At 54.2% G+C, this 24,368-nt stretch overlaps 1 protein-coding gene across 2 annotated transcripts in view; it reads left to right on the plus strand.

Annotated features, from left to right (window-relative positions):
* Window positions 1–24,368, plus strand: part of PPP2R5D (protein phosphatase 2 regulatory subunit B'delta) — a 56,858-nt gene that overhangs the window by 31,158 nt on the left and 1,332 nt on the right. The window contains exons 11-15 of one of the 2 annotated variants that reach the window (XM_077281871.1): window positions 9,558–9,728; window positions 14,203–14,330; window positions 16,704–16,805; window positions 16,924–16,996; window positions 17,088–17,204. In XM_077281871.1, coding sequence (XP_077137986.1) covers window positions 9,558–9,728; window positions 14,203–14,330; window positions 16,704–16,805; window positions 16,924–16,996; window positions 17,088–17,204 — 591 coding nt within the window. The remainder of the gene's footprint in view (window positions 1–9,557; window positions 9,729–14,202; window positions 14,331–16,703; window positions 16,806–16,923; window positions 16,997–17,087; window positions 17,205–24,368) is intronic. The other variant, XM_077281872.1, reaches the window with a different exon arrangement.

Consider the following 24,368-nt stretch of genomic DNA (forward strand, 5'->3'; position numbering starts at 1 on the left):
CGCTCCATGTCTCTCACCCCTGCTGTTCCATGTGTATCTCTCTCCCCATCACGCTCCGTGTCACCCCTGCTGTTCCATGTGTATCTCTCTCCCCATCACGCTCCATGTCTCTCACCCCTGCTGTTCCATGTGTATCTCTCTCCCCATCATGCTCCATGTGTCACCCCTGCTGTTCCATGTGTATCTCTCTCCCCATCACTCTCCATGTGTCACCCCTGCTATTCCATGTGTATCTCTCTCCCCATCACGCTCCATGTCTCTCACCCCTGCTGTTCCATGTGTATCTCTCTCCCCATCACGCTCCATGTGTCACCCCTGCTGTTCCATGTGTATCTCTCTCCCCATCACTCTCCATGTGTCACCCCTGCTATTCCATGTGTATCTCTCTCCCCATCACGCTCCATGTCTCTCACCCCTGCTGTTCCATGTGTATCTCTCTCCCCATCACGCTCCATGTGTCTCACCCCTGCTGTTCCATGTGTATCTCTCTCCCCATCACGCTCCATGTCTCACCCCTGCTGTTCAATGTGTATCTCTCTCCCCATCACGCTCCATGTGTCTCACCCCTGCTGTTCCATGTGTATCTCGCTCCCCATCACGCTCCGTGTGTCTCACCCCTGCTGTTCCATGTGTATCTCTCTCCCCATCACGCTCCATGTCTCTCACCCCTGCTGTTCCATGTGTATCTCTCTCCCCATCATGCTCCATGTGTCTCACCCCTGCTGTTCCATGTGTATCTCTCTCCCCATCACGCTCCATGTGTCACCCCTGCTATTCCATGTGTATCTCTCTCCCCATCACTCTCCATGTGTCACCCCTGCTATTCCATGTGTATCTCTCTCCCCATCACGCTCCATGTCTCTCACCCCTGCTGTTCCATGTGTATCTCTCTCCCCATCATGCTCCATGTTTCACCCCTGCTATTCCATGTGTATCTCTCTCCCCATCACTCTCCATGTGTCACCCCTGCTATTCCATGTGTATCTCTCTCCCCATCACGCTCCATGTCTCTCACCCCTGCTGTTCCATGTGTATCTCTCTCCCCATCACGCTCCATGTGTCTCACCCCTGCTGTTCAATGTGTATCTCTCTCCCCATCACGCTCCATGTGTCTCACCCCTGCTGTTCCATGTGTATCTCGCTCCCCATCACGCTCCGTGTGTCTCACCCCTGCTGTTCCATGTGTATCTCTCTCCCCATCACGCTCCATGTCTCTCACCCCTGCTGTTCCATGTGTATCTCTCTCCCCATCATGCTCCATGTGTCTCACCCCTGCTGTTCCATGTGTATCTCTCTCCCCATCACGCTCCATGTGTCACCCCTGCTATTCCATGTGTATCTCTCTCCCCATCACTCTCCATGTGTCACCCCTGCTATTCCATGTGTATCTCTCTCCCCATCACGCTCCGTGTCACCCCTGCTGTTCCATGTGTATCTCGCTCCCCATCACGCTCCGTGTGTCTCACCCCTGCTGTTCCATGTGTATCTCTCTCCCCATCACGCTCCATGTCTCTCACCCCTGCTGTTCCATGTGTATCTCTCTCCCCATCATGCTCCATGTTTCACCCCTGCTATTCCATGTGTATCTCTCTCCCCATCACTCTCCATGTGTCACCCCTGCTATTCCATGTGTATCTCTCTCCCCATCACGCTCCATGTCTCTCACCCCTGCTGTTCCATGTGTATCTCTCTCCCCATCACGCTCCATGTGTCTCACCCCTGCTGTTCAATGTGTATCTCTCTCCCCATCACGCTCCATGTGTCTCACCCCTGCTGTTCCATGTGTATCTCTCTCCCCATCATGCTCCATGTGTCTCACCCCTGCTGTTCCATGTGTATCTCTCTCCCCATCACGCTCCATGTCTCTCACCCCTGCTGTTCAATGTGTATCTCTCTCCCCATCACGCTCCGTGTGTCTCACCCCTGCTGTTCCATGTGTATCTCTCTCCCCATCATGCTCCATGTGTCTCACCCCTGCTGTTCCATGTGTATCTCTCTCCCCGTCACGCTCCATGTGTCTCACCCCTGCTGTTCCATGTGTATCTCTCTCCCCATCACGCTCCGTGTGTCTCACCCCTGCTGTTCCATGTGTATCTCTCTCCCCATCATGCTCCATGTGTCTCACCCCTGCTGTTCCATGTGTATCTCTCTCCCCATCACGCTCCATGTCTCTCACCCCTGCTGTTCAATGTGTATCTCTCTCCCCATCACGCTCCGTGTGTCTCACCCCTGCTGTTCCATGTGTATCTCTCTCCTCATCACGCTCCATGTGTCTCACCCCTGCTGTTCCATGTGTATCTCTCTCCCATCACGCTCCATGTGTCACCCCTGCTGTTCCATGTGTATCTCTCTCCCCATCATGCTCCATGTGTCTCACCCCTGCTGTTCCATGTGTATCTCTCCTCATCACGCTCCATGTGTCTCACCCCTGCTATTCCATGTGTATCTCTCTCCCCATCACGCTCCATATGTGTCTCACCCCTGCTATTCCATGTGTATCTCTCTCCCCATCACGCTCCATATGTGTCTCACCCCTGCTGTTCCATGTGTATCTCTCTCCCCATCACGCTCCATGTGTCACCCCTGCTATTCCATGTGTATCTCTCTCCCCATCACTCTCCATGTGTCACCCCTGCTATTCCATGTGTATCTCTCTCCCCATCACGCTCCATGTGTCTCACCCCTGCTGTTCCATGTGTATCTCTCTCCCATCACGCTCCATGTGTCTCACCCCTGCTGTTCCATGTGTATCTCTCTCCCCATCACGCTCCATGTGTCTCACCCCTGCTGTTCCATGTGTATCTCTCTCCCCATCACGCTCCGTGTGTCTCACCCCTGCTGTTCCATGTGTATCTCTCTCCCCATCACGCTCCATGTGTCACCCCTGCTGTTCCATGTGTATCTCTCTCCCCATCATGCTCCATGTGTCTCACCCCTGCTGTTCCATGTGTATCTCTCCTCATCACGCTCCATGTGTCTCACCCCTGCTATTCCAAGTGTATCTCTCTCCCCATCACGCTCCATATGTGTCTCACCCCTGCTATTCCATGTGTATCTCTCTCCCCATCACGCTCCATGTGTCTCACCCCTGCTGTTCCATGTGTATCGCTCTCCCCATCACGCTCCGTGTCTCACCCCTGCTGTTCCATGTGTATCTCTCTCCCCATCATGCTCCATGTGTCTCACCCCTGCTGTTCCATGTGTATCTCTCCCCATCACGCTCCATGTGTCTCACCCCTGCTATTCCATGTGTATCTCTCTCCCCATCACGCTCCATATGTGTCTCACCCCTGCTATTCCATGTGTATCTCTCTCCCCATCACGCTCCATGTCTCTCACCCCTGCTGTTCCATGTGTATCGCTCTCCCCATCACGCTCCGTGTCTCACCCCTGCTATTCCATGTGTATCTCTCTCCCCATCACGCTCCATATGTGTCTCACCCCTGCTATTCCATGTGTATCTCTCTCCCCATCACGCTCCGTGTGTCTCACCCCTGCTGTTCCATGTGTATCTCTCTCCCCATCACGCTCCATGTCTCACCCCTGCTGTTCCATGTGTATCTCTCCCCATCACGCTCCATGTGTCTCATCCCTGCTGTTTCATGTGTATCTCTCTCCCCATCATGCCCCATGTGTCTCACCCCTGCTGTTCCATGTGTATCTCTCTCCCCATCACGCTCCATGTGTCACCCCTGCTGTTCCATGTGTATCTCTCTCCCCATCACGCTCCATGTGTCACCCCTGCTATTCCATGTGTATCTCTCTCCCCATCACGCTCCATGTCTCACCCCTGCTGTTCCATGTGTATCTGTCTCCCCATCACGCTCCATGTGTCACCCCTGCTGTTCCATGTGTATCTCTCTCCCCATCACGCTCCATGTGTCACCCCTGCTATTCCATGTGTATCTCTCCCCATCACGCTCCATGTGTCTCACCCCTGCTGTTCCATGTGAATCTCTCTCCCCATCACGCTCCATGTCTCTCACCCCTGCTGTTCCATGTGTATCTCTCTCCCCATCACGCTCTGTGTGTCTCACCCCTGCTGTTCCATGTGTATCTCTCTCCCCATCACGCTCCATGTCTCACCCCTGCTGTTCCATGTGTATCTGTCTCCCCATCACGCTCCATGTGTCACCCCTGCTGTTCCATGTATCTCTCTCCCCATCACGCTCCATGTCTCACCCCTGCTGTTCCATGTGTATCTCTCTCCCCATCACGCTCCATGTGTCTCACCCCTGCTGTTCCATGTGTATCTCTCTCCCCATCACGCTCCGTGTCACCCCTGCTGTTCCATGTGTATCTCTCTCCCCATCATGCTCCATGTGTCACCCCTGCTGTTCCATGTGTATCTCTCTCCCCATCACGCTCCGTGTGTCTCACCCCTGCTGTTCCATGTGTATCTCTCTCCCCATCACGCTCCATGTCTCACCCCTGCTGTTCCATGTGTATCTCTCTCCCCATCACGCTCAGTGTGTCTCACCCCTGCTGTTCCATGTGTATCTCTCCCCATCACGCTCAGTGTGTCTCACCCCTGCTGTTCCATGTGTATCTCTCTCCCCATCACGCTCCATGTCTCACCCCTGCTGTTCCATGTGTATCCCTCTCCCCATCACGCTCCATGTGTCTCACCCCTGCTGTTCCATGTGTATCTCTCTCCCCATCACGCTCCATGTCTCACCCCTGCTGTTCCATGTGTATCCCTCTCCCCATCACGCTCCATGTGTCACCCCTGCTATTCCATGTGTATCTCTCTCCCCATCACGCTCCATGTGTATCTCTCTCCCCATCACGCTCCATGTGTCACCCCTGCTGTTCCATGTGTATCTCTCTCCCCATCACGCTCCATGTGTATCTCTCTCCCCATCACGCTCCATGTGTCACCCCTGCTGTTCCATGTGTATCCCTCTCCCCATCACGCCCCATATGTGTCTCACTCATCATTCTACATGTCTCTCTCTCCCATCAGTCTCTCTCAGCCATACAATGTCTCTCTCCCCTCCCTCCACATTGCCTGGCCATTCACTGCAGACCTGGAGCTCCTTCTTATCTTACTGAGGGATGAGTGACAGACAGCTCTGCTCAGATAATGCTGCTCCATAAACACCACACGTCTTCACTCTTCCTCCAGTCCACCATGCTGCTGAGCCCACTCTCTTCTGCTCTTCTGTAAACTCTGTAGCTGTGTTTCTGATGCAGTAACTGCTGGTGATAGCAGATCACAGGGCAGTAACACACAAAATGGCTCTGCCCTGTGATGCTGCTCTTCATTCTGCCCCAGGGATATTAGACCACCCAAAAGGGGAGGGAAATGCCGATGTCAGCAGTTACTGCCCCAATTTTCCAGCTAACAGTAAAGCTGGTAAGTCTCACTATAGCTGCTTGAGGTCTAACATGGAAAATGCTCCCCCTAGTGGTCAATATATATATTTGTAAGAAAATATATATTTTTCATATAGAAATGTTTGCAAACAGTGCAAACATTGCATTAGTACATTTTATTTACTATTTTAAGCTTAATTTCACACAAAAACAAACTACAAGAAAACTGGTGGCACCTTCCCTTTAAGGGCGCACTAGGTAATTACAAGAAATATACAGTAAAATTATATCAAGAGTTACAGTCAGAGTAAAATATAACAATCATAAGACAAGGCTTAGAGTTATAAAGCTGGAGGTCAATTTACCAGGTTGACGGTCGCTTGTGGAAGCCGGGGGGCTCAGCGTTCCGCAGGTCCATGACTTAGTTGCCGGGCAGCCCCCAGAAAGCGTGTGCTTGCCCCCCTCTGGCTGGCATATGCCCTGTTCCTTAGTTAGTCATCTTCCTCTGTTCTGCCCCACTCTCCCAAGTGTCCCAGCTCTTAACCCTGCTGTGTCCCTCCGCCTGTAGCTGGGTGGGCTTAACAATCTCCACCCCTCTGCATCCCTGCAAGATTTATTCCAATATCTAATAAATGGGATAACTTCTCTCAGGATGATCGGGTCAGTACCCGGGCAGTACCAGCGCCTGTGGTTTGTTCTGCCGGTCGTACTGGGATCAAACCTGGACCCATTCGGTCGCTGTGGGAGGCTGATCTCTATATCTCGGGTTTCAGACCTCCCACGGACACAGGAGTCGCACTGTCAGATGCACTATTTCTTTAGGGCGAGGGGGATATTTTTTATGAGCCGGTACCTCGGACGATGCGTCCATAATTCACGATTCCATGTTGGAGATGGTTCGACTGGACGGCCATAATAGATGTGTATCCTGTGGCCACTTGACATGCGTGCTTTAATTAAGCCCCCAAGCACCTCTAGGCCCCTGCTGGTGTGGCTTCCTCACTCAGGCTTTGAAATGCCAACTGCCTGTTACACTGTGCTCAGCCCATTACCATACTGAAAGGAACTTTACTCAGAGAGAAAAGGTGGGGGCCAGGAGCACTCCTCTCTGCAGACCTGTGACCAGGAGACAAAATGGAGTCACGCCAATCTCTGTTAGTATGCCCGTCCAAGATAGCGGCTGTTCCCTCATCACAGCTGCTGTATCTCTGTGCCTGGACCACGTCCGTACTGTACCGCTGTGTCTCTGCGCCTGGACGACGTCCGTACTGTACCGCTGTGTCTCTGCGCCTGGATGACGTCCGTACTGCACCGCTGTGTCTGCGCCTGGACCAAGTCCGTACTGTACCGCTGTGTCTGCGCCTGGACGACGTCCGTACTGTACCGCTGTATCTGCGCCTGGACGACGTCCGTACTGTACCGCTGTGTCTGCGCCTGGACGACGTCCGTACTGTACCGCTGTCTCTGCGCCTGGACGACGTCCGTACTGTACCGCTGTGTCTCTGCGCCTGGACGACGTCCGTACTGTACCGCTGTGTCTGCGCCTGGACCAAGTCCGTACTGTACCGCTGTGTCTGCGCTTGGACCACGTCCGTACTGTACCGCTGTGTCTCTGCGCCTGGACGACGTCCGTACTGTACCGCTGTGTCTCTGCGCCTGGACGACGTCCGTACTGTACCGCTGTGTCTGCGCCTGGACGACGTCCGTACTGTACCGCTGTGTCTGCGCCTGGACGACGTCCGTACTGTACCGCTGTGTCTGCGCCTGGACCAAGTCCGTACTGTACCGCTGTGTCTGCGCCTGGACCAAGTCCGTACTGTACCGCTGTGTCTGCGCCTGGACCACGTCCGTACTGTACCGCTGTGTCTGCGCCTGGACCAAGTCCGTACTGTACCGCTGTGTCTGCGCCTGGACCAAGTCCGTACTGTACCGCTGTGTCTCTGCGCCTGGACCACGTCCGTACTGTACCGCTGTGTCTCTGCGCCTGGACCACGTCCGTACTGTACCGCTGTGTCTCTGCGCCTGGACCACGTCCGTACTGTACCGCTGTGTCTCTGCGCCTGGACCACATCCGTACTGTACCGCTGTGTCGCTGCGCCTGGACCACGTCCGTACTGTACCGCTGTGTCTCTGCGCCTGGACCACGTCCGTACTGTACCGCTGTTTCTCTGCGCCTGGACCACGTCCGTACTGTACCGCTGTGTCTCTGCGCCTGGACCACATCCGTACTGTGCCGCTGTATCGCTGCGCCAAGACCACGTCCGTACTGTCGCGTCTGGACCACGTCCGTACTGTACCGCTGTGTCTGCGTCTGGACCACGTCCGTACTGTACCGCTGTGTCTGCGCCTGGACCAAGTCCGTACTGCACTGCTGTGTCTCTGCGCCTGGACCACAGCCGTACTGTACCGCTGTATCTCTGTGCCTGGACCAAGTCCATACTGTGCCGCTGTGTCTGCGCCTGGACCAAGTCCGTACTGTACCGCTGTGTCTGCGCCTGGACCACGTCCGTACTGTACCGCTGTCTCTGCGCCTGGACGACGTCCGTACTGTACCGCTGTGTCTCTGCGCCTGGACGACGTCCGTACTGTACCGCTGTGTCTGCGCCTGGACGACGTCCGTACTGTACCGCTGTGTCTGCGCCTGGACGACGTCCGTACTGTACCGCTGTGTCTGCGCCTGGACCACGTCCGTACTGTACCGCTGTGTCTGCGCCTGGACCAAGTCCGTACTGTACTGCTGTGTCTGCGCCTGGACCACGTCCGTACTGTACCGCTGTGTCTGCGCCTGGACCAAGTCCGTACTGTACCGCTGTGTCTGCGCCTGGACCAAGTCCGTACTGTACCGCTGTGTCTCTGCGCCTGGACCACGTCCGTACTGTACCCCTGTGTCTCTGCGCCTGGACCACGTCCGTACTGTACCGCTGTGTCTCTGCGCCTGGACCACGTCCGTACTGTACCGCTGTGTCTCTGCGCCTGGACCACGTCCGTACTGTACCGCTGTTTCTCTGCGCCTGGACCACGTCCGTACTGTACCGCTGTGTCTCTGCGCCTGGACCACATCCGTACTGTGCCGCTGTATCGCTGCGCCAAGACCATGTCCGTACTGTCGCGTCTGGACCACGTCCGTACTGTACCGCTGTGTCTGCGCCTGGACCACGTCCGTACTGTACCGCTGTGTCTGCGCCTGGACCAAGTCCGTACTGTACCGCTGTGTCTCTGCGCCTGGACCACGTCCGTACTGTACCGCTGTGTCTCTGCGCCTGGACCACGTCCGTACTGTACCGCTGTGTCTCTGCGCCTGGACCAAGTCCGTACTGTACCGCTGTGTCTCTGCGCCTGGACCACGTCCGTACTGTACCGCTGTGTCTCTGCGCCTGGACCACGTCCGTACTGTACCGCTGTGTCTCTGCGCCTGGACCACGTCCGTACTGTACCGCTATGTCTCTGCGCCTGGACCACATCCGTACTGTACCGCTGTGTCGCTGCGCCTGGACCACGTCCGTACTGTACCGCTGTGTCTCTGCGCCTGGACCACGTCCGTACTGTACCGCTGTTTCTCTGCGCCTGGACCACGTCCGTACTGTGCCGCTGTGTCTCTGCGCCTGGACCACATCCGTACTGTGCCGCTGTATCGCTGCGCCAAGACCACGTCCGTACTGTCGCGTCTGGACCACGTCCGTACTGTACCGCTGTGTCTGCGCCTGGACCACGTCCGTACTGTACCGCTGTGTCTGCGCCTGGACCAAGTCCGTACTGCACTGCTGTGTCTCTGCGCCTGGACCACAGCCGTACTGTACCGCTGTATCTCTGCGCCTAGACCACGTCCGTACTGTACCACTGTGCCTGGACCACGTCCTTACTGTACCGCTGTGTCTCTGCATCTGGACCACATCCGTACTGTACCACCCGCTGCGCCTGGACCATGTCCGTACTGTACCGCTGTGTCTCTGAGCCTGGACCACGTCCGTACTGTAGCGCTGTGCCTGGACCACATCCGTACTGTACCGCTGTATCTCTGCACCTGGACCACGTCCGTGCTGTACCGCTGCGCCTGGACCACGTCCGTACTGTGCCGCTGTATCGCTGCGCCTAGACCAAGTCCGTACTGTACCACTATGTCGCTGCGCCTGGACCACTGTCGCTGCGCCTGAACCACGTCTGTGCTGCGCCAGTGTAACGCCATATCCAGGTGCTTGGTGTACATGACGTGGCACGTGATGGCTCTATGTGCCCCTCAGGTCATCTCCGGACTCCTGCGCTTCTGGCCTCGGACTCACAGCCCCAAAGAGGTGATGTTCCTGAATGAGCTGGAAGAGATTTTAGATGTTATGGAGCCGTCAGAATTTACCAAGATCATGGAGCCTCTGTTCAGGCAGCTGGCGCAGTGCGTGTCCAGCCCCCACTTCCAGGTAGTCGCCTCCTGTACGGACACTCCCTATAGAGGAGCGGTGACCCAGCGATTGGACGGTGATGTCACACTGCGTATGTAGCGGCTCAGTCTGTGATTGGACGGTGATGTCACACTGCGGATGTAGCGGCTCAGTCTGTGATTGGACGGTGATGTCACACTGCATATGTAGCGGCTCAGTCTGTGATTGGACGGTGATGTCACACTGCGTATGTAGCGGCTCAGTCTGTGATTGGACGGTGATGTCACACTGCGTATGTAGCGGCTCAGTCTGTGATTGGACGGTGATGTCACACTCCGCATGTAGCGGCTCAGTCTGTGATTGGACGGTGATGTCACACTGCGTATGTAGCGGCTTAGTCTGTGATTGGACGGTGATGTCACACTGCGTATGTAGCGGCTCAGTCTGTGATTGGATGGTGATGTCACACTGCGTATGTAGCTGCTCAGTCTGTGATTGGATGGTGATGTCACACTCCGCATGTAGCGGCTCAGTCTGTGATTGGATGGTGATGTCACACTGCGTATGTAGCGGCTCAGTCTGTGATTGGACGGTGATGTCACACTGCGGATGTAGCGGCTCAGTCTGTGATTGGATGGTGATGTCACACTGCGTATGTAGCGGATCAGTCTGATTGGACGGTGATGTCACACTGCGGATGTAGCGGCTCAGTCTGTGATTGGATGGTGATGTCACACTGCGGATGTAGCGGCTCAGTCTGTGATTGGATGGTGATGTCACACTGCGTATGTAGCGGATCAGTCTGATTGGACGGTGATGTCACACTGCGTATGTAGCGGCTCAGTCTGTGATTGGATGGTGATGTCACACTGCGTATGTAGCGGCTCAGTCTGTGATTGGACGGTGATGTCACACTCCGCATGTAGCGGCTTAGTCTGTGATTGGACGGTGATGTCACACTGCGTATGTAGCGGCTCAGTCTGTGATTGGATGGTGATGTCACACTGCGTATGTAGCGGCTCAGTCTGTGATTGGACGGTCATGTCACACTGCGTATGTAGCGGCTCAGTCTGTGATTGGATGGTGATGTCACACTGCCGATGTAGCGGCTCAGTCTGTGATTGGATGGTGATGTCACACTGCGGATGTAGCGGCTCAGTCTGTGATTGGATGGTGATGTCACACTGCGGATGTAGCGGCTCAGTCTGTGATTGGATGGTGATGTCACACTGCGTATGTAGCGGCTCAGTCTGTGATTGGACGGTGATGTCACACTGCGTATGTAGCGGCTCAGTCTGTGATTGGACGGTGATGTCACACTGCGTATGTAGCGGCTCAGTCTGTGATTGGACGGTGATGTCACACTGCGGATGTAGCGGCTCAGTCTGTGATTGGACGGTGATGTCACACTGCGTATGTAGCGGCTCAGTCTGTGATTGGACGGTGATGTCACACTGCGTATGTAGCGGCTCAGTCTGTGATTGGATGGTGATGTCACACTGCGTATGTAGCTTCTCACTGTGATTGGACGGTGATGTCACACTGCGTATGTAGCTGCTCAGTTTGTGATTGGATGGTGATGTCACACTGCGGATGTAGCGGCTCAGTCTGTGATTGGATGGTGATGTCACACTGCGTATGTAGCGGCTCAGTCTGTGATTGGACGGTGATGTCACACTGCGTATGTAGCGGCTCAGTTTGTGATTGGACGGTGATGTCACACAGTGTATGATGTAGCGGCTCAGTCTGTGATTGGACGGTGATGTCACACTGCGTATGTAGCGGCTCAGTCTGTGATTGGATGGTGATGTCACACTGCGTATGTAGCGGCTCAGTCTGTGATTGGATGGTGATGTCACACTGCGGATGTAGCGGCTCAGTCTGTGATTGGATGGTGATGTCACACTGCGGATGTAGCGGCTCAGTTTGTGATTGGACGGTGATGTCACACTGCGTATGTAGCGGCTCAGTCTGTGATTGGACGGTGATGTCACACTCCGCATGTAGCGGCTCAGTTTGTGATTGGACGGTGATGTCACACTGCGTATGTAGCGTCTCAGTCTGTGATTGGACGGTGATGTCACACTCCGCATGTAGCGGCTCAGTTTGTGATTGGACGGTGATGTCACACTGCGTATGTAGCGTCTCAGTCTGTGATTGGACGGTGATGTCACACTCCGCATGTAGCGGCTCAGTTTGTGATTGGACGGTGATGTCACACTGCGGATGTAGCGGCTCAGTCTGTGATTGGATGGTGATGTCACACTGCGGATGTAGCGGCTCAGTCTGTGATTGGACGGTGATGTCACACTGCGTATGTAGCGGCTCAGTCTGTGATTGGACGGTGATGTCACACTGCGTATGTAGCGGCTCAGTCTGTGATTGGATGGTGATGTCACACTGCGTATGTAGCGGCTCAGTCTGTGATTGGATGGTGATGTCACACTGCGGATGTAGCGGCTCAGTCTGTGATTGGACGGTGATGTCACACTCCGCATGTAGCGGCTCAGTTTGTGATTGGACGGTGATGTCACACTGCGTATGTAGCGGCTCAGTCTGTGATTGGATGGTGATGTCACACTGCGTATGTAGCGGATCAGTCTGATTGGACGGTGATGTCACACTGCGTATGTAGCGGCTCAGTCTGTGATTGGATGGTGATGTCACACTGCGTATGTAGCGGCTCAGTCTGTGATTGGACGGTGATGTCACACTCCGCATGTAGCGGCTTAGTCTGTGATTGGACGGTGATGTCACACTGCGTATGTAGCGGCTCAGTCTGTGATTGGATGGTGATGTCACACTGCGTATGTAGCGGCTCAGTCTGTGATTGGACGGTCATGTCACACTGCGTATGTAGCGGCTCAGTCTGTGATTGGATGGTGATGTCACACTGCCGATGTAGCGGCTCAGTCTGTGATTGGATGGTGATGTCACACTGCGGATGTAGCGGCTCAGTCTGTGATTGGATGGTGATGTCACACTGCGGATGTAGCGGCTCAGTCTGTGATTGGATGGTGATGTCACACTGCGTATGTAGCGGCTCAGTCTGTGATTGGACGGTGATGTCACACTGCGTATGTAGCGGCTCAGTCTGTGATTGGACGGTGATGTCACACTGCGTATGTAGCGGCTCAGTCTGTGATTGGACGGTGATGTCACACTGCGGATGTAGCGGCTCAGTCTGTGATTGGACGGTGATGTCACACTGCGTATGTAGCGGCTCAGTCTGTGATTGGACGGTGATGTCACACTGCGTATGTAGCGGCTCAGTCTGTGATTGGACGGTGATGTCACACTGCGTATGTAGCGGCTCAGTCTGTGATTGGATGGTGATGTCACACAGTGTATGATGTAGCGGCTCGGTCTGTGATTGGACGGTGATGTCACACTGCGTATGTAGCGGCTCAGTCTGTGATTGGACGGTGATGTCACACTGCGTATGTAGCGGCTCAGTCTGTGATTGGACGGTGATGTCACACTCCGCATGTAGCGGCTCAGTCTGTGATTGGATGGTGATGTCACACTCCGCATGTAGCAGCTCAGTCTGTGATTGGACGGTGATGTCACACTGCGTATGTAGCGGCTCAGTCTGTGATTGGACGGTGATGTCACACTGCGTATGTAGCGGCTCAGTCTGTGATTGGACGGTGATGTCACACTGCGGATGTAGCGGCTCAGTCTGTGATTGGACGGTGATGTCACACTGCGTATGTAGCGGCTCAGTCTGTGATTGGACGGTGATGTCACACTGCGTATGTAGCGGCTCAGTCTGTGATTGGACGGTGATGTCACACAGTGTATGTAGCAGCTCAGTCTGTGATTGGACGGTGATGTCACACTGCGTATGTAGCGGCTCAGTCTGTGATTGGACGGTGATGTCACACTGCGGATGTAGCGGCTCAGTCTGTGATTGGACGGTGATGTCACACTGCGTATGTAGCGGCTCAGTCTGTGATTGGATGGTGATGTCACACTGCGTATGTAGCGGCTCAGTCTGTGATTGGACGGTGATGTCACACTCCGCATGTAGCGGCTCAGTCTGTGATTGGACGGTGATGTCACACTGCGGATGTAGCGGCTCAGTCTGTGATTGGACGGTGATGTCACACTCCGCATGTAGCGGCTCAGTGTGTGATTGGATGGTGATGTCACGCCGCATGTAGCGGCTCAGTCTGTGATTGGACGGTGATGTCACACTCCGCATGTAGCGGCTCAGTGTGTGATTGGATGGTGATGTCACGCCGCATGTAGCGGCTCAGTCTGTGATTGGACGGTGATGTGTGACCTAAGTATAAATCCAGTGTTAGGACAAACTGCCGCACATTTCACCAATCTTTCCTTGGTGTTTTATAGGTTCTGCTCCATCACATTGTACCAACGTTTGGGTTTCGTTCTAATCACAAGTGCTGGATTCATACTGTAGACCATGAATGCTGCATGCTGACTGTTTCCGTGAAGATTTTGCAGATCCTCTCTCTTCACCATGCTTGTATTGGTTTCTGTGCTGCAGGTGGCTGAGCGAGCGCTTTACTACTGGAATAATGAATATATCCTGAGCCTGATGAGTGACAATGCGGCTCAGATTCTGCCGATCATGTTCCCATCACTCTACCGCAACTCCAAGAACCACTGGAATAAGTAAGTGGCTTGTGAGCAGCTCTGGGAAAGTCTCTTATCCACTATCATAAGTTCAGTGTCGGCTGCCGGTTCGTCCTTTGCTGGGATCGGTGGGCCACCACTTCGTCCTTTGCTGGGATCGGTGGGCCGCCGATTCATCCTTTGCTGGGATCGGTGGGCCGCCGATTCATCCTTTGCTGGGATCGGTGGGCCGCCGATTCATCCTTTGCTGGGATGCCGGTTCGTCCTTTGCTGAGATCGGTGGGCCGCTGGTTCGTCCTTTGCTGGGATCGGTGGGCCGCCGGTTCGTCCTTTGCTGGGATCGGTGGGCCGCAGTTTCATCCTTTGCTGGGATCGGTGGGCCGCCGGTTCATCCTTTGCTGGGATCGGTGGGCCGCCGGTTCATCCTTTGCTGGGATCGGTGGGCCGCCGGTTCATCCTGTGCTGGGATGCAGGTTCGTCCTTTGCTGGGATCGGTGGGCCACCACTTCGTCCTTTGCTGGGATCGATGGGCCACCACTTCGTCCTTTGCTGGGATCGGTGGGCCGCCGATTCATCCTTTGCTGGGATCGGTGGGCCGCCGATTCATCCTTTGCTGGGATGCCGGTTCGTCCTTTGCTGGGATCGGTGGGCCGCTGGTTCGTCCTTTGCTGGGATCGGTGGGCCGCCGGTTCGTCCTTTGCTGGGATCGGTGGGCCGCAGTTTCATCCTTTGCTGGGATCGGTGGGCCGCCGGTTCATCCTTTGCTGGGATCGGTGGGCCGCCGGTTCATCCTTTGCTGGGATCGGTGGGCCGCCGGTTCATCCTGTGCTGGGATGCAGGTTCGTCCTTTGCTGGGATCGGTGGGCCACCACTTCGTCCTTTGCTGGGATCGATGGGCCACCACTTCGTCCTTTGCTGGGATCGGTGGGCCGCCGATTCATCCTTTGCTGGGATCGGTGGGCCGCCGATTCATCCTTTGCTGGGATGCCGGTTCGTCCTTTGCTGGGATCGGTGGGCCGCTGGTTCGTCCTTTGCTGGGATCGGTGGGCCGCCGGTTCGTCCTTTGCTGGGATCGGTGGGCCGCCGTTTCATCCTTTGCTGGGATCGGTGGGCCGCCGTTTCATCCTTTGCTGGGATCGGTGGGCCGCCAGTTCATCCTTTGCTGGGATCGGTGGGCCGCTGGTTCATCCTGTGCTGGGATGCCGGTTCATCCTTTGCTGGGATCGATGGGCCGTCGTTTCATCCTTTGCTGGGATCGGTGGGCCGCCGATTCATCCTTTGCTGGGATCGGTGGGCCGCCGATTCATCCTTTGCTGGGATGCCGGTTCGTCCTTTGCTGGGATCGGTGGGCCGCTGGTTCGTCCTTTGCTGGGATCGGTGGGCCGCCGGTTCGTCCTTTGCTGGGATCGGTGGGCCGCCGTTTCATCCTTTGCTGGGATCGGTGGGCCGCCAGTTCATCCTTTGCTGGGATCGGTGGGCCGCCGGTTCATCCTTTGCTGGGATCGGTGGGCCGCTGGTTCATCCTGTGCTGGGATGCCGGTTCATCCTTTGCTGGGATCGATGGGCCGTCGTTTCATCCTTTGCTGGGATCGGTGGGCCGCCGTTTCATCCTTTGCTGGGATCGGTGTGCCGCCGTTTCATCCTTTGCTGGGATCGGTGGGCCGCCGGTTCGTCCTTTGCTGGGATCGGTGGGCCGCCGGTTCGTCCTTTGCTGGGATCGGTGGGCCGCTGTTTCATCCTTTGCTGGGATCGGTGGGCTGCCGGTTCGTCCTTTGCTGGGATCGGTGGGCCGCCGTTTCATCCTTTGCTGGGATCGGTGGGCCGCCGTTTCATCCTTTGCTGGGATCGGTGGGCCGCCGTTTCATCCTTTGACGGGATCGGTGGGCCGCTGGTTCATCCTGTGCTGGGATCGGTGGGCCGCCGGTTCGTCCTTTGCTGGGATCGGTGGGCCGCCGGTTCGTCCTTTGCTGGGATCGGTGGGCCGCCGTTTCGTCCTTTGCTGGGATCGGTGGGCCGCCGTTTCATCCTTTGATGGGATCGGTGGGCCGCCGGTTCATCCTGTGCTGGGATCGGTGGGCCGCCGGTTCGTCCTTTGCTGGGATCGGTGGGCCGCCGGTTCGTCCTTTGCTGGGATCGGTGGGCCGCCGGCTCGTCCTTTGCTGGGATCGGTGGGCCGCCGGTTCGTCCTTTGCTGGCATCGGTGGGCCGCCGTTTCGTCCTTTGCTGGGATCGGTGGGCCGCCGGTTCGTCCTTTGCTGGGATCTGTGGGCCGCCGGTTTGTCCTGTGCTGGGATCGGTGGGCCGCCGTTTCATCCTGTGCTGGGATCGGTGGGCCGCCGGTTCGTCCTTTGTCAGGGTGGTGGTGCTGGTTGCACTGCTTAGCCATGCCATATGACATATTTCCTCTTGCAGGACGATACATGGACTGATCTACAACGCTCTGAAGCTCTTCATGGAGATGAACCAGAAGCTCTTTGATGACTGCACGCAGCAGTACAAGGCCGAGAAGCAGAGGTTGGCGACTTTGTGTTGTGTGACGGGTAGCTCTGGTTATTCGTCGTCCTGTCTTTGGGAAGTGGGAGATGCTGCCATGCCAGGGATGTGCACAGACCTCTGCTGTCTCCTTCTCTAGGGGGAAGATTAGAGGACGAGAGCGAGCAGAGATGTGGAACCGGATAGAGGAAATGGCGCGGCTAAATCCACAGGTAGGCCTGTAGGGAGCGCAGCTCTTGTGGCGACGTGTCGCTCTGCCGCAGTCTCACACATTTCTCTCTTTCTCTCCGCCGCCTTCCTCAGTACACCATGTTTAATTCTCCTCCTGCTCTCAGCCTGATCTGCTCCATGGAGACAGACACCCCAACCGCAGAGGACATTCAGATCCTAAAGAAGACAATGGAGACTGAGGCCATGCAGGTGACGAATGGCCTCCCCTCCCCTCATGGGCCTCTACCCACTGTCATTGTGCCCACTCATAACCATTTCCCTGACCACACGGCCATCACCAGAGCTGGGACCCACCAGGAAGACATCTCCTGACAACCCCCAGTCTCAAAAAGAAGGGTTCATTAGAAGATGACTTTGTTACATCTGGTCTCTGTTACATTGATATATATATATTTTTTTTTAACAAATTCTTGACAGTGATCACAATCATAAAATAAAAATCCTGCAAAATTCACACTGGATGAGGAGGAGAAGGTGAGCTGTCACATCCTGTATTGTGAGTGGTGGATCAGACATTGTATATGAGGAGGAGGAGGAGGAGGTGAGCTGTCACATCCTGTATTGTGAGTGGTGGATCAGACATTGTATATGAGGAGGAGGAGGAGGAGGTGAGCTGTCACATCCTGTATTGTGAGTGGTGGATCAGACATTGTATATGAGGAGGAGGAGGAGGAGGTGAGCTGTCACATCCTGTATTGTGAGTGGTGGATCAGACATTGTATATGAGGAGGAGGAGGAGGAGGTGAGCTGTCACATCCTGTATTGTGAGTGGTGGATCAGTCATAGTATAGGAGGAGGAGGTGAGCTGTCACGTCCTGTATTGTGAGTGGTGGATCAGTCATTATATATGAGGAGGAGGAGGTGAGCTGTCACATCCTGTATTGTGAGTGGTGGATCAGTCATTATATAGGAGGAGGAGGAGGTGAGCTGTCACATCCTGTATTGTGAGTGGTGGATCAGTCATTATATAGGAGGAGGAGGAGGTGAGCTGTCACATCCTGTATTGTGAGTGGTGGATCAGACATTGTATAGGAGGAGGAGGTGAGCTGTCACCTCCTCTATTGTGAGTGGTGGATCAGTCATTGTATAGGAGGAGGAGGAGGTGAGCTGTCACATCCTGTATTGTGAATGGTGGATCAGTCATTATATAGGAGGAGGAGGAGGTGAGCTGTCACGTCCTGTATTGTGAGTGGTGGATCAGTCATTATATAGGAGGAGGAGGAGGTGAGCTGTCACGTCCTGTATTGTGAGTGGTGGATCAGTCATTATATATGAGGAGGAGGAGGTGAGCTGTCACATCCTGTATTGTGAGTGGTGGATCAGACATTGTATAGGAGGAGGAGGTGAGCTGTCACCTCCTCTATTGTGAGTGGTGGATCAGTCATTGTATAGGAGGAGGAGGAGGTGAGCTGTCACGTCCTGTATTGTGAATGGTGGATCAGTCATTATATAGGAGGAGGAGGAGGTGAGCTGTCACGTCCTGTATTGTGAGTGGTGGATCAGTCATTATATAGGAGGAGGAGGTGAGCTGTCACGTCCTGTATTGTGAGTGGTGGATCAGTCATTATATAGGAGGAGGAGGTGAGCTGTCACGTCCTGTATTGTGAGTGGTGGATCAGACATTGCATAGGAGGAGGAGGTGAGCTGTCACATCCTGTATTGTGAGTGGTGGATCAGACATTGTATAGGAGGAGGAGGTGAGCTGTCACCTCCTCTATTGTGAGTGGTGGATCAGTCATTGTATAGGAGGAGGTGAGCTGTCACCTCCTCTATTGTGAGTGGTGGATCAGTCATTATATAGGAGGAGGAGGTGAGCTGTCACATCCTGTATTGTGAATGGTGGATCAGTCATTATATAGGAGGAGGAGGAGGTGAGCTGTCACGTCCTGTATTGTGAGTGGTGGATCAGTCATTATATAGGAGGAGGAGGAGGTGAGCTGTCACGTCCTGTATTGTGAGTGGTGGATCAGTCATTATATAGGAGGAGGAGGTGAGCTGTCACGTCCTGTATTGTGAGTGGTGGATCAGTCATTATATAGGAGGGGAGGAGGTGAGCTGTCACGTCCTGTATTGTGAGTGGTGGATCAGTCATTATATATGAGGAGGAGGAGGTGAGCTGTCACGTCCTGTATTGTGAGTGGTGGATCAGTCATTATATAGGAGGAGGTGAGCTGTCACATCCTGTATTGTGAGTGGTGGATCAGTCATTATATAGGAGGAGGAGGTGAGCTGTCACATCCTCTATTGTGAGTGGGGGATCAGTCATTGCATAGGAGGAGGTGAGCTGTCACATCCTCTATTGTGAGTGGTGGATCAGTCATTATATAGGAGGAGGTGAGCTGTCACATCCTCTATTGTGAGTGGTGGATCAGTCATTATATAGGAGGAGGTGAGCTGTCACATCCTCTATTGTGAGTGGGGGATCAGTCATTGTATAGGAGGAGGAGGTGAGCTGTCACATCCTGTATTGTGAGTGGTGGATCAGTCATTATATATGAGGAGGAGGAGGTGAGCTGTCACATCCTGTATTGTGAGTGGTGGATCAGTCATTATATAGGAGGAGGAGGAGGTGAGCTGTCACGTCCTGTATTGTGAGTGGTGGATCAGTCATTGTATAGGAGGAGGAGGTGAGCTGTCACGTCCTGTATTGTGAGTGGTGGATCAGTCATTGTATAGGAGGAGGAGGTGAGCTGTCACATCCTGTATTGTGAGTGGTGGATCAGTCATTATATATGAGGAGGAGGAGGTGAGCTGTCACATCCTGTATTGTGAGTGGTGGATCAGTCATTGCATAGGAGGAGGAGGTGAGCTGTCACATCCTGTATTGTGAGTGGTGGATCAGTCATAGTATAGGAGCAGGAGGTGAGCTGTCACATCCTGTATTGTGAGTGGTGGATCAGTCATTATATATGAGGAGGAGGAGGTGAGCTGTCACGTCCTGTATTGTGAGTGGTGGATCAGTCATTGCATAGGAGGAGGAGGTGAGCTGTCACATCCTGTATTGTGAGTGGTGGATCAGTCATAGTATAGGAGGAGGAGGTGAGCTGTCACATCCTGTATTGTGAGTGGTGGATCAGTCATAGTATAGGAGGAGGAGGTGAGCTGTCACGTCCTGTATTGTGAGTGGTGGATCAGTCATTATATAGGAGGAGGAGGTGAGCTGTCACGTCCTGTATTGTGAGTGGTGGATCAGTCATTATATAGGAGGAGGAGGTGAGCTGTCACGTCCTGTATTGTGAGTGGTGGATCAGACATTGCATAGGAGGAGGAGGTGAGCTGTCACATCCTGTATTGTGAGTGGTGGATCAGACATTGTATAGGAGGAGGAGGTGAGCTGTCACCTCCTCTATTGTGAGTGGTGGATCAGTCATTATATAGGAGGAGGAGGTGAGCTGTCACATCCTGTATTGTGAATGGTGGATCAGTCATTATATAGGAGGAGGAGGAGGTGAGCTGTCACGTCCTGTATTGTGAGTGGTGGATCAGTCATTATATAGGAGGAGGAGGAGGTGAGCTGTCACGTCCTGTATTGTGAGTGGTGGATCAGTCATTATATAGGAGGAGGAGGTGAGCTGTCACGTCCTGTATTGTGAGTGGTGGATCAGTCATTATATAGGAGGGGAGGAGGTGAGCTGTCACATCCTGTATTGTGAGTGGTGGATCAGTCATTATATAGGAGGAGGAGGTGAGCTGTCACATCCTGTATTGTGAGTGGTGGATCAGACATTGTATAGGAGGAGGAGGTGAGCTGTCACCTCCTCTATTGTGAGTGGTGGATCAGACATTGCATAGGAGGAGGAGGTGAGCTGTCACATCCTGTATTGTGAGTGGTGGATCAGTCATTATATATGAGGAGGAGGAGGTGAGCTGTCACGTCCTGTATTATGAGTGGTGGATCAGTCATTGCATAGGAGGAGGAGGTGAGCTGTCACATCCTGTATTGTGAGTGGTGGATCAGTCATAGTATAGGAGGAGGAGGAGGTGAGCTGTCACATCCTGTATTGTGAGTGGTGGATCAGTCATTATATATGAGGAGGAGGAGGTGAGCTGTCACGTCCTGTATTGTGAGTGGTGGATCAGTCATTATATAGGAGGAGGTGAGCTGTCACATCCTCTATTGTGAGTGGTGGATCAGTCATTATATAGGAGGAGGTGAGCTGTCACATCCTCTATTGTGAGTGGGGGATCAGTCATTGTATAGGAGGAGGAGGTGAGCTGTCACATCCTGTATTGTGAGTGGTGGATCAGTCATTATATATGAGGAGGAGGAGGTGAGCTGTCACATCCTGTATTGTGAGTGGTGGATCAGTCATTGTATAGGAGGAGGAGGTGAGCTGTCACATCCTGTATTGTGAGTGGTGGATCAGTCATTATATATGAGGAGGAGGAGGTGAGCTGTCACGTCCTGTATTGTGAGTGGTGGATCAGTCATTGCATAGGAGGAGGAGGTGAGCTGTCACATCCTGTATTGTGAGTGGTGGATCAGTCATAGTATAGGAGGAGGAGGAGGTGAGCTGTCACATCCTGTATTGTGAGTGGTGGATCAGTCATAGTATAGGAGGAGGAGGTGAGCTGTCACATCCCCTGTTTTGAGTGGTGGATCAGTCATTGTATAGGAGGAGGAAGTGAGCTGTGTCATCAGCTCTTGTGATTGGTGGGTCCTGTGTCATCAGCTGTATACAGAGGTGTCGCCTCTCATTGTAATCCTGTCTGTGATGATCGGGCATCTTGCTGTAAAGTGTTTTTGGAAGTATAAATCTCGCAATGCCCCAGAGTCCAGTGTGAAAATTGCAAGATTCTTCTTTTTCATTTTTTCCAACTTTTTTCCATGTGACAATATTTTCTTCCAAGTAGAAAACCCCCGATGTACAGAGTGAGCTTTGTGCTGATGGCTTCTCTCCACGTAGGGTAAGTGGTCAGTCATGTGAAGGACGGGTCACTCGCCCCAGTCTGAGCAGTGCCCTAGGTCTATGGGGCGACCTGTACCAGAAATGCTGGCAGTCCGTGATGCGCAGGGAGGGAGCGTCCGAGGTCACGGAGCGGCATCCGTCACCTGCAGGAGTCCTCGCCCCGGTCCCCACTTGTCTGGATGGAGATTTCTGCCTCCGTCTCTTCTCCAATTCTTACCAGACTGGATGACTGCACAATCCCAGGCACACACTGGTGTGGGGGAGGGGTGGCTGTGCCATCACCCAGACTCAGGTTGGCATCACTATTTTATTCCGGCCCCTGGCAATGTGCACAGTGTGATGGTGAGGACGGTGGGTTAGGCTAGTGCTGCAGCTGATCGTCACTGGTGAGGACGGTGGTATAGACTATTGCAGCAGCTGATCGTCACTGGTGAGGACGGTGGTTTAGGCTAGTGCAGCAGCTGATAGTCACTGGTGAGGACGGTGGTATAGACTATTGCAGCAGCAGCTGATCGTCACTGTTGAGGACGGTGGTTTAGGCTAGCGCTGCAGCTGATCATCACTGGTGAGGACGGTGGTTTAGGCTAGTGCTGCAGCTGATCGTCACTGGTGAGGAGGGTGGTTTAGGCTAGTGCTGCAGCTGATCGTCACTGGTGAGGACGGTGGTTTAGGCTAGTGCAGCAGCTGATCGTCACTGGTGAGGACGGTGGTATAGACTATTGCAGCAGCAGCTGATCGTCACTGTTGAGGACGGTGGTTTAGGCTAGCGCTGCAGCTGATCATCACTGGTGAGGACGGTGGTATAGACTATTGCAGCAGCAGCTGATCGTCACTGTTGAGGACGGTGGTTTAGGCTAGCGCTGGAGCTGATCGTCACTGGTGAGGACGGTGGTATAGACTATTGCAGCAGCAGCTGATCGTCACTGTTGAGGACGGTGGTTTAGGCTAGCGCTGCAGCTGATCATCACTGGTGAGGACGGTGGTTTAGGCTAGTGCTGCAGCTGATCGTCACTGGTGAGGAGGGTGGTTTAGGCTAGTGCTGCAGCTGATCATCACTGGTGAGGACGGTGGTTTAGGCTAGTGCAGCAGCTGATCGTCACTGGTGAGGACGGTGGTATAGACTATTGCAGCAGCAGCTGATCGTCACTGTTGAGGACGGTGGTTTAGGCTAGCGCTGCAGCTGATCGTCACTGGTGAGGACGGTGGTATAGACTATTGCAGCAGCAGCTGATCGTCACTGTTGAGGACGGTGGTTTAGGCTAGCGCTGCAGCTGATCATCACTGGTGAGGACGGTGGTTTAGGCTAGTGCTGCAGCTGATCGTCACTGGTGAGGAGGGTGGTTTAGGCTAGTGCTGCAGCTGATCGTCACTGGTGAGGACGGTGGTATAGGCTAGTGCTGAAGCTGATCGTCACTGGTGAGGACGGTGGTATAGACTAGTGCTGCAGCTGATCGTCACTGGTGAGGACGGTGGTATGGGCTAGTGCAGCAGCTGATTGTCACTGGTGAGGACGGTGGTATGGGCTAGTGCTGCAGCTGATCGTCACTGGTGAGGACGGTGGTATAGACTAGTGCTGCAGCTGATCGTCACTGGTGAGGACGGTGGTATGGGCTAGTGCAGCAGCTGATCGTCACTGGTGAGGACGGTGGTATGGGCTAGTGCTGCAGCTGATCGTCACTGGTGAGGACGGTGGTATGGGCTAGTGCAGCAGCTGATTGTCACTGGTGAGGACGGTGATATAGGCTAGTGCTGCAGCTGATCGTCACTGGTGAGGACGATGGTATAGGCTAGTGCTGCAGCTGATCGTCACTGGTGAGGACGGTGGTATAGACTATTGCAGCAGCTGATCGTCACTGGTGAGGACGGTGGTTTAGGCTAGTGCAGCAGCTGATCGTCACTGGTGAGGACGGTGGTATAGACTATTGCAGCAGCTGATCGTCACTGGTGAGGACGGTGGTATAGGCTAGTGCAGCAGCTGATCGTCACTGGTGAGGACTGGTATAGGCTAGTGCTGCAGCTGATCGTCACTGGTGAGGACGGTGGTATAGGCTAGTGCAGCAGCTGATCGTCACTGGTGAGGACTGGTATAGGCTAGTGCTGCAGCTGATCGTCACTGGTGAGGACGGTGGTACAGGCTAGTGCAGCAGCTGATCGTCACTGGTGAGGACTGGTATAGGCTAGTGCTGCAGCTGATTGTCACTGGTGAGGACGGTGGTACAGGCTAGTGCAGCAGCTGATCGTCACTGGTGAGGACTGGTATAGGCTAGTGCTGCAGCTGATCGTCACTGGTGAGGGTTGGAGTCGGCTTTTCCGCTGTAGAATTCCATTTCTCCTTTCTCACCATCGTCTGGATCTTCTTCTTTTCTTCTCTTCTCCAGGTTCTTCCTCTGCTTTATCTCTTCTTTATACTGTATAGTCCTTTGCGTCTTGAAGACTTGTGGCA

Source organism: Ranitomeya variabilis, chromosome 2 (genome assembly GCF_051348905.1).
Source record: "Ranitomeya variabilis isolate aRanVar5 chromosome 2, aRanVar5.hap1, whole genome shotgun sequence".
NCBI lineage: Eukaryota > Metazoa > Chordata > Amphibia > Anura > Dendrobatidae > Ranitomeya > Ranitomeya variabilis.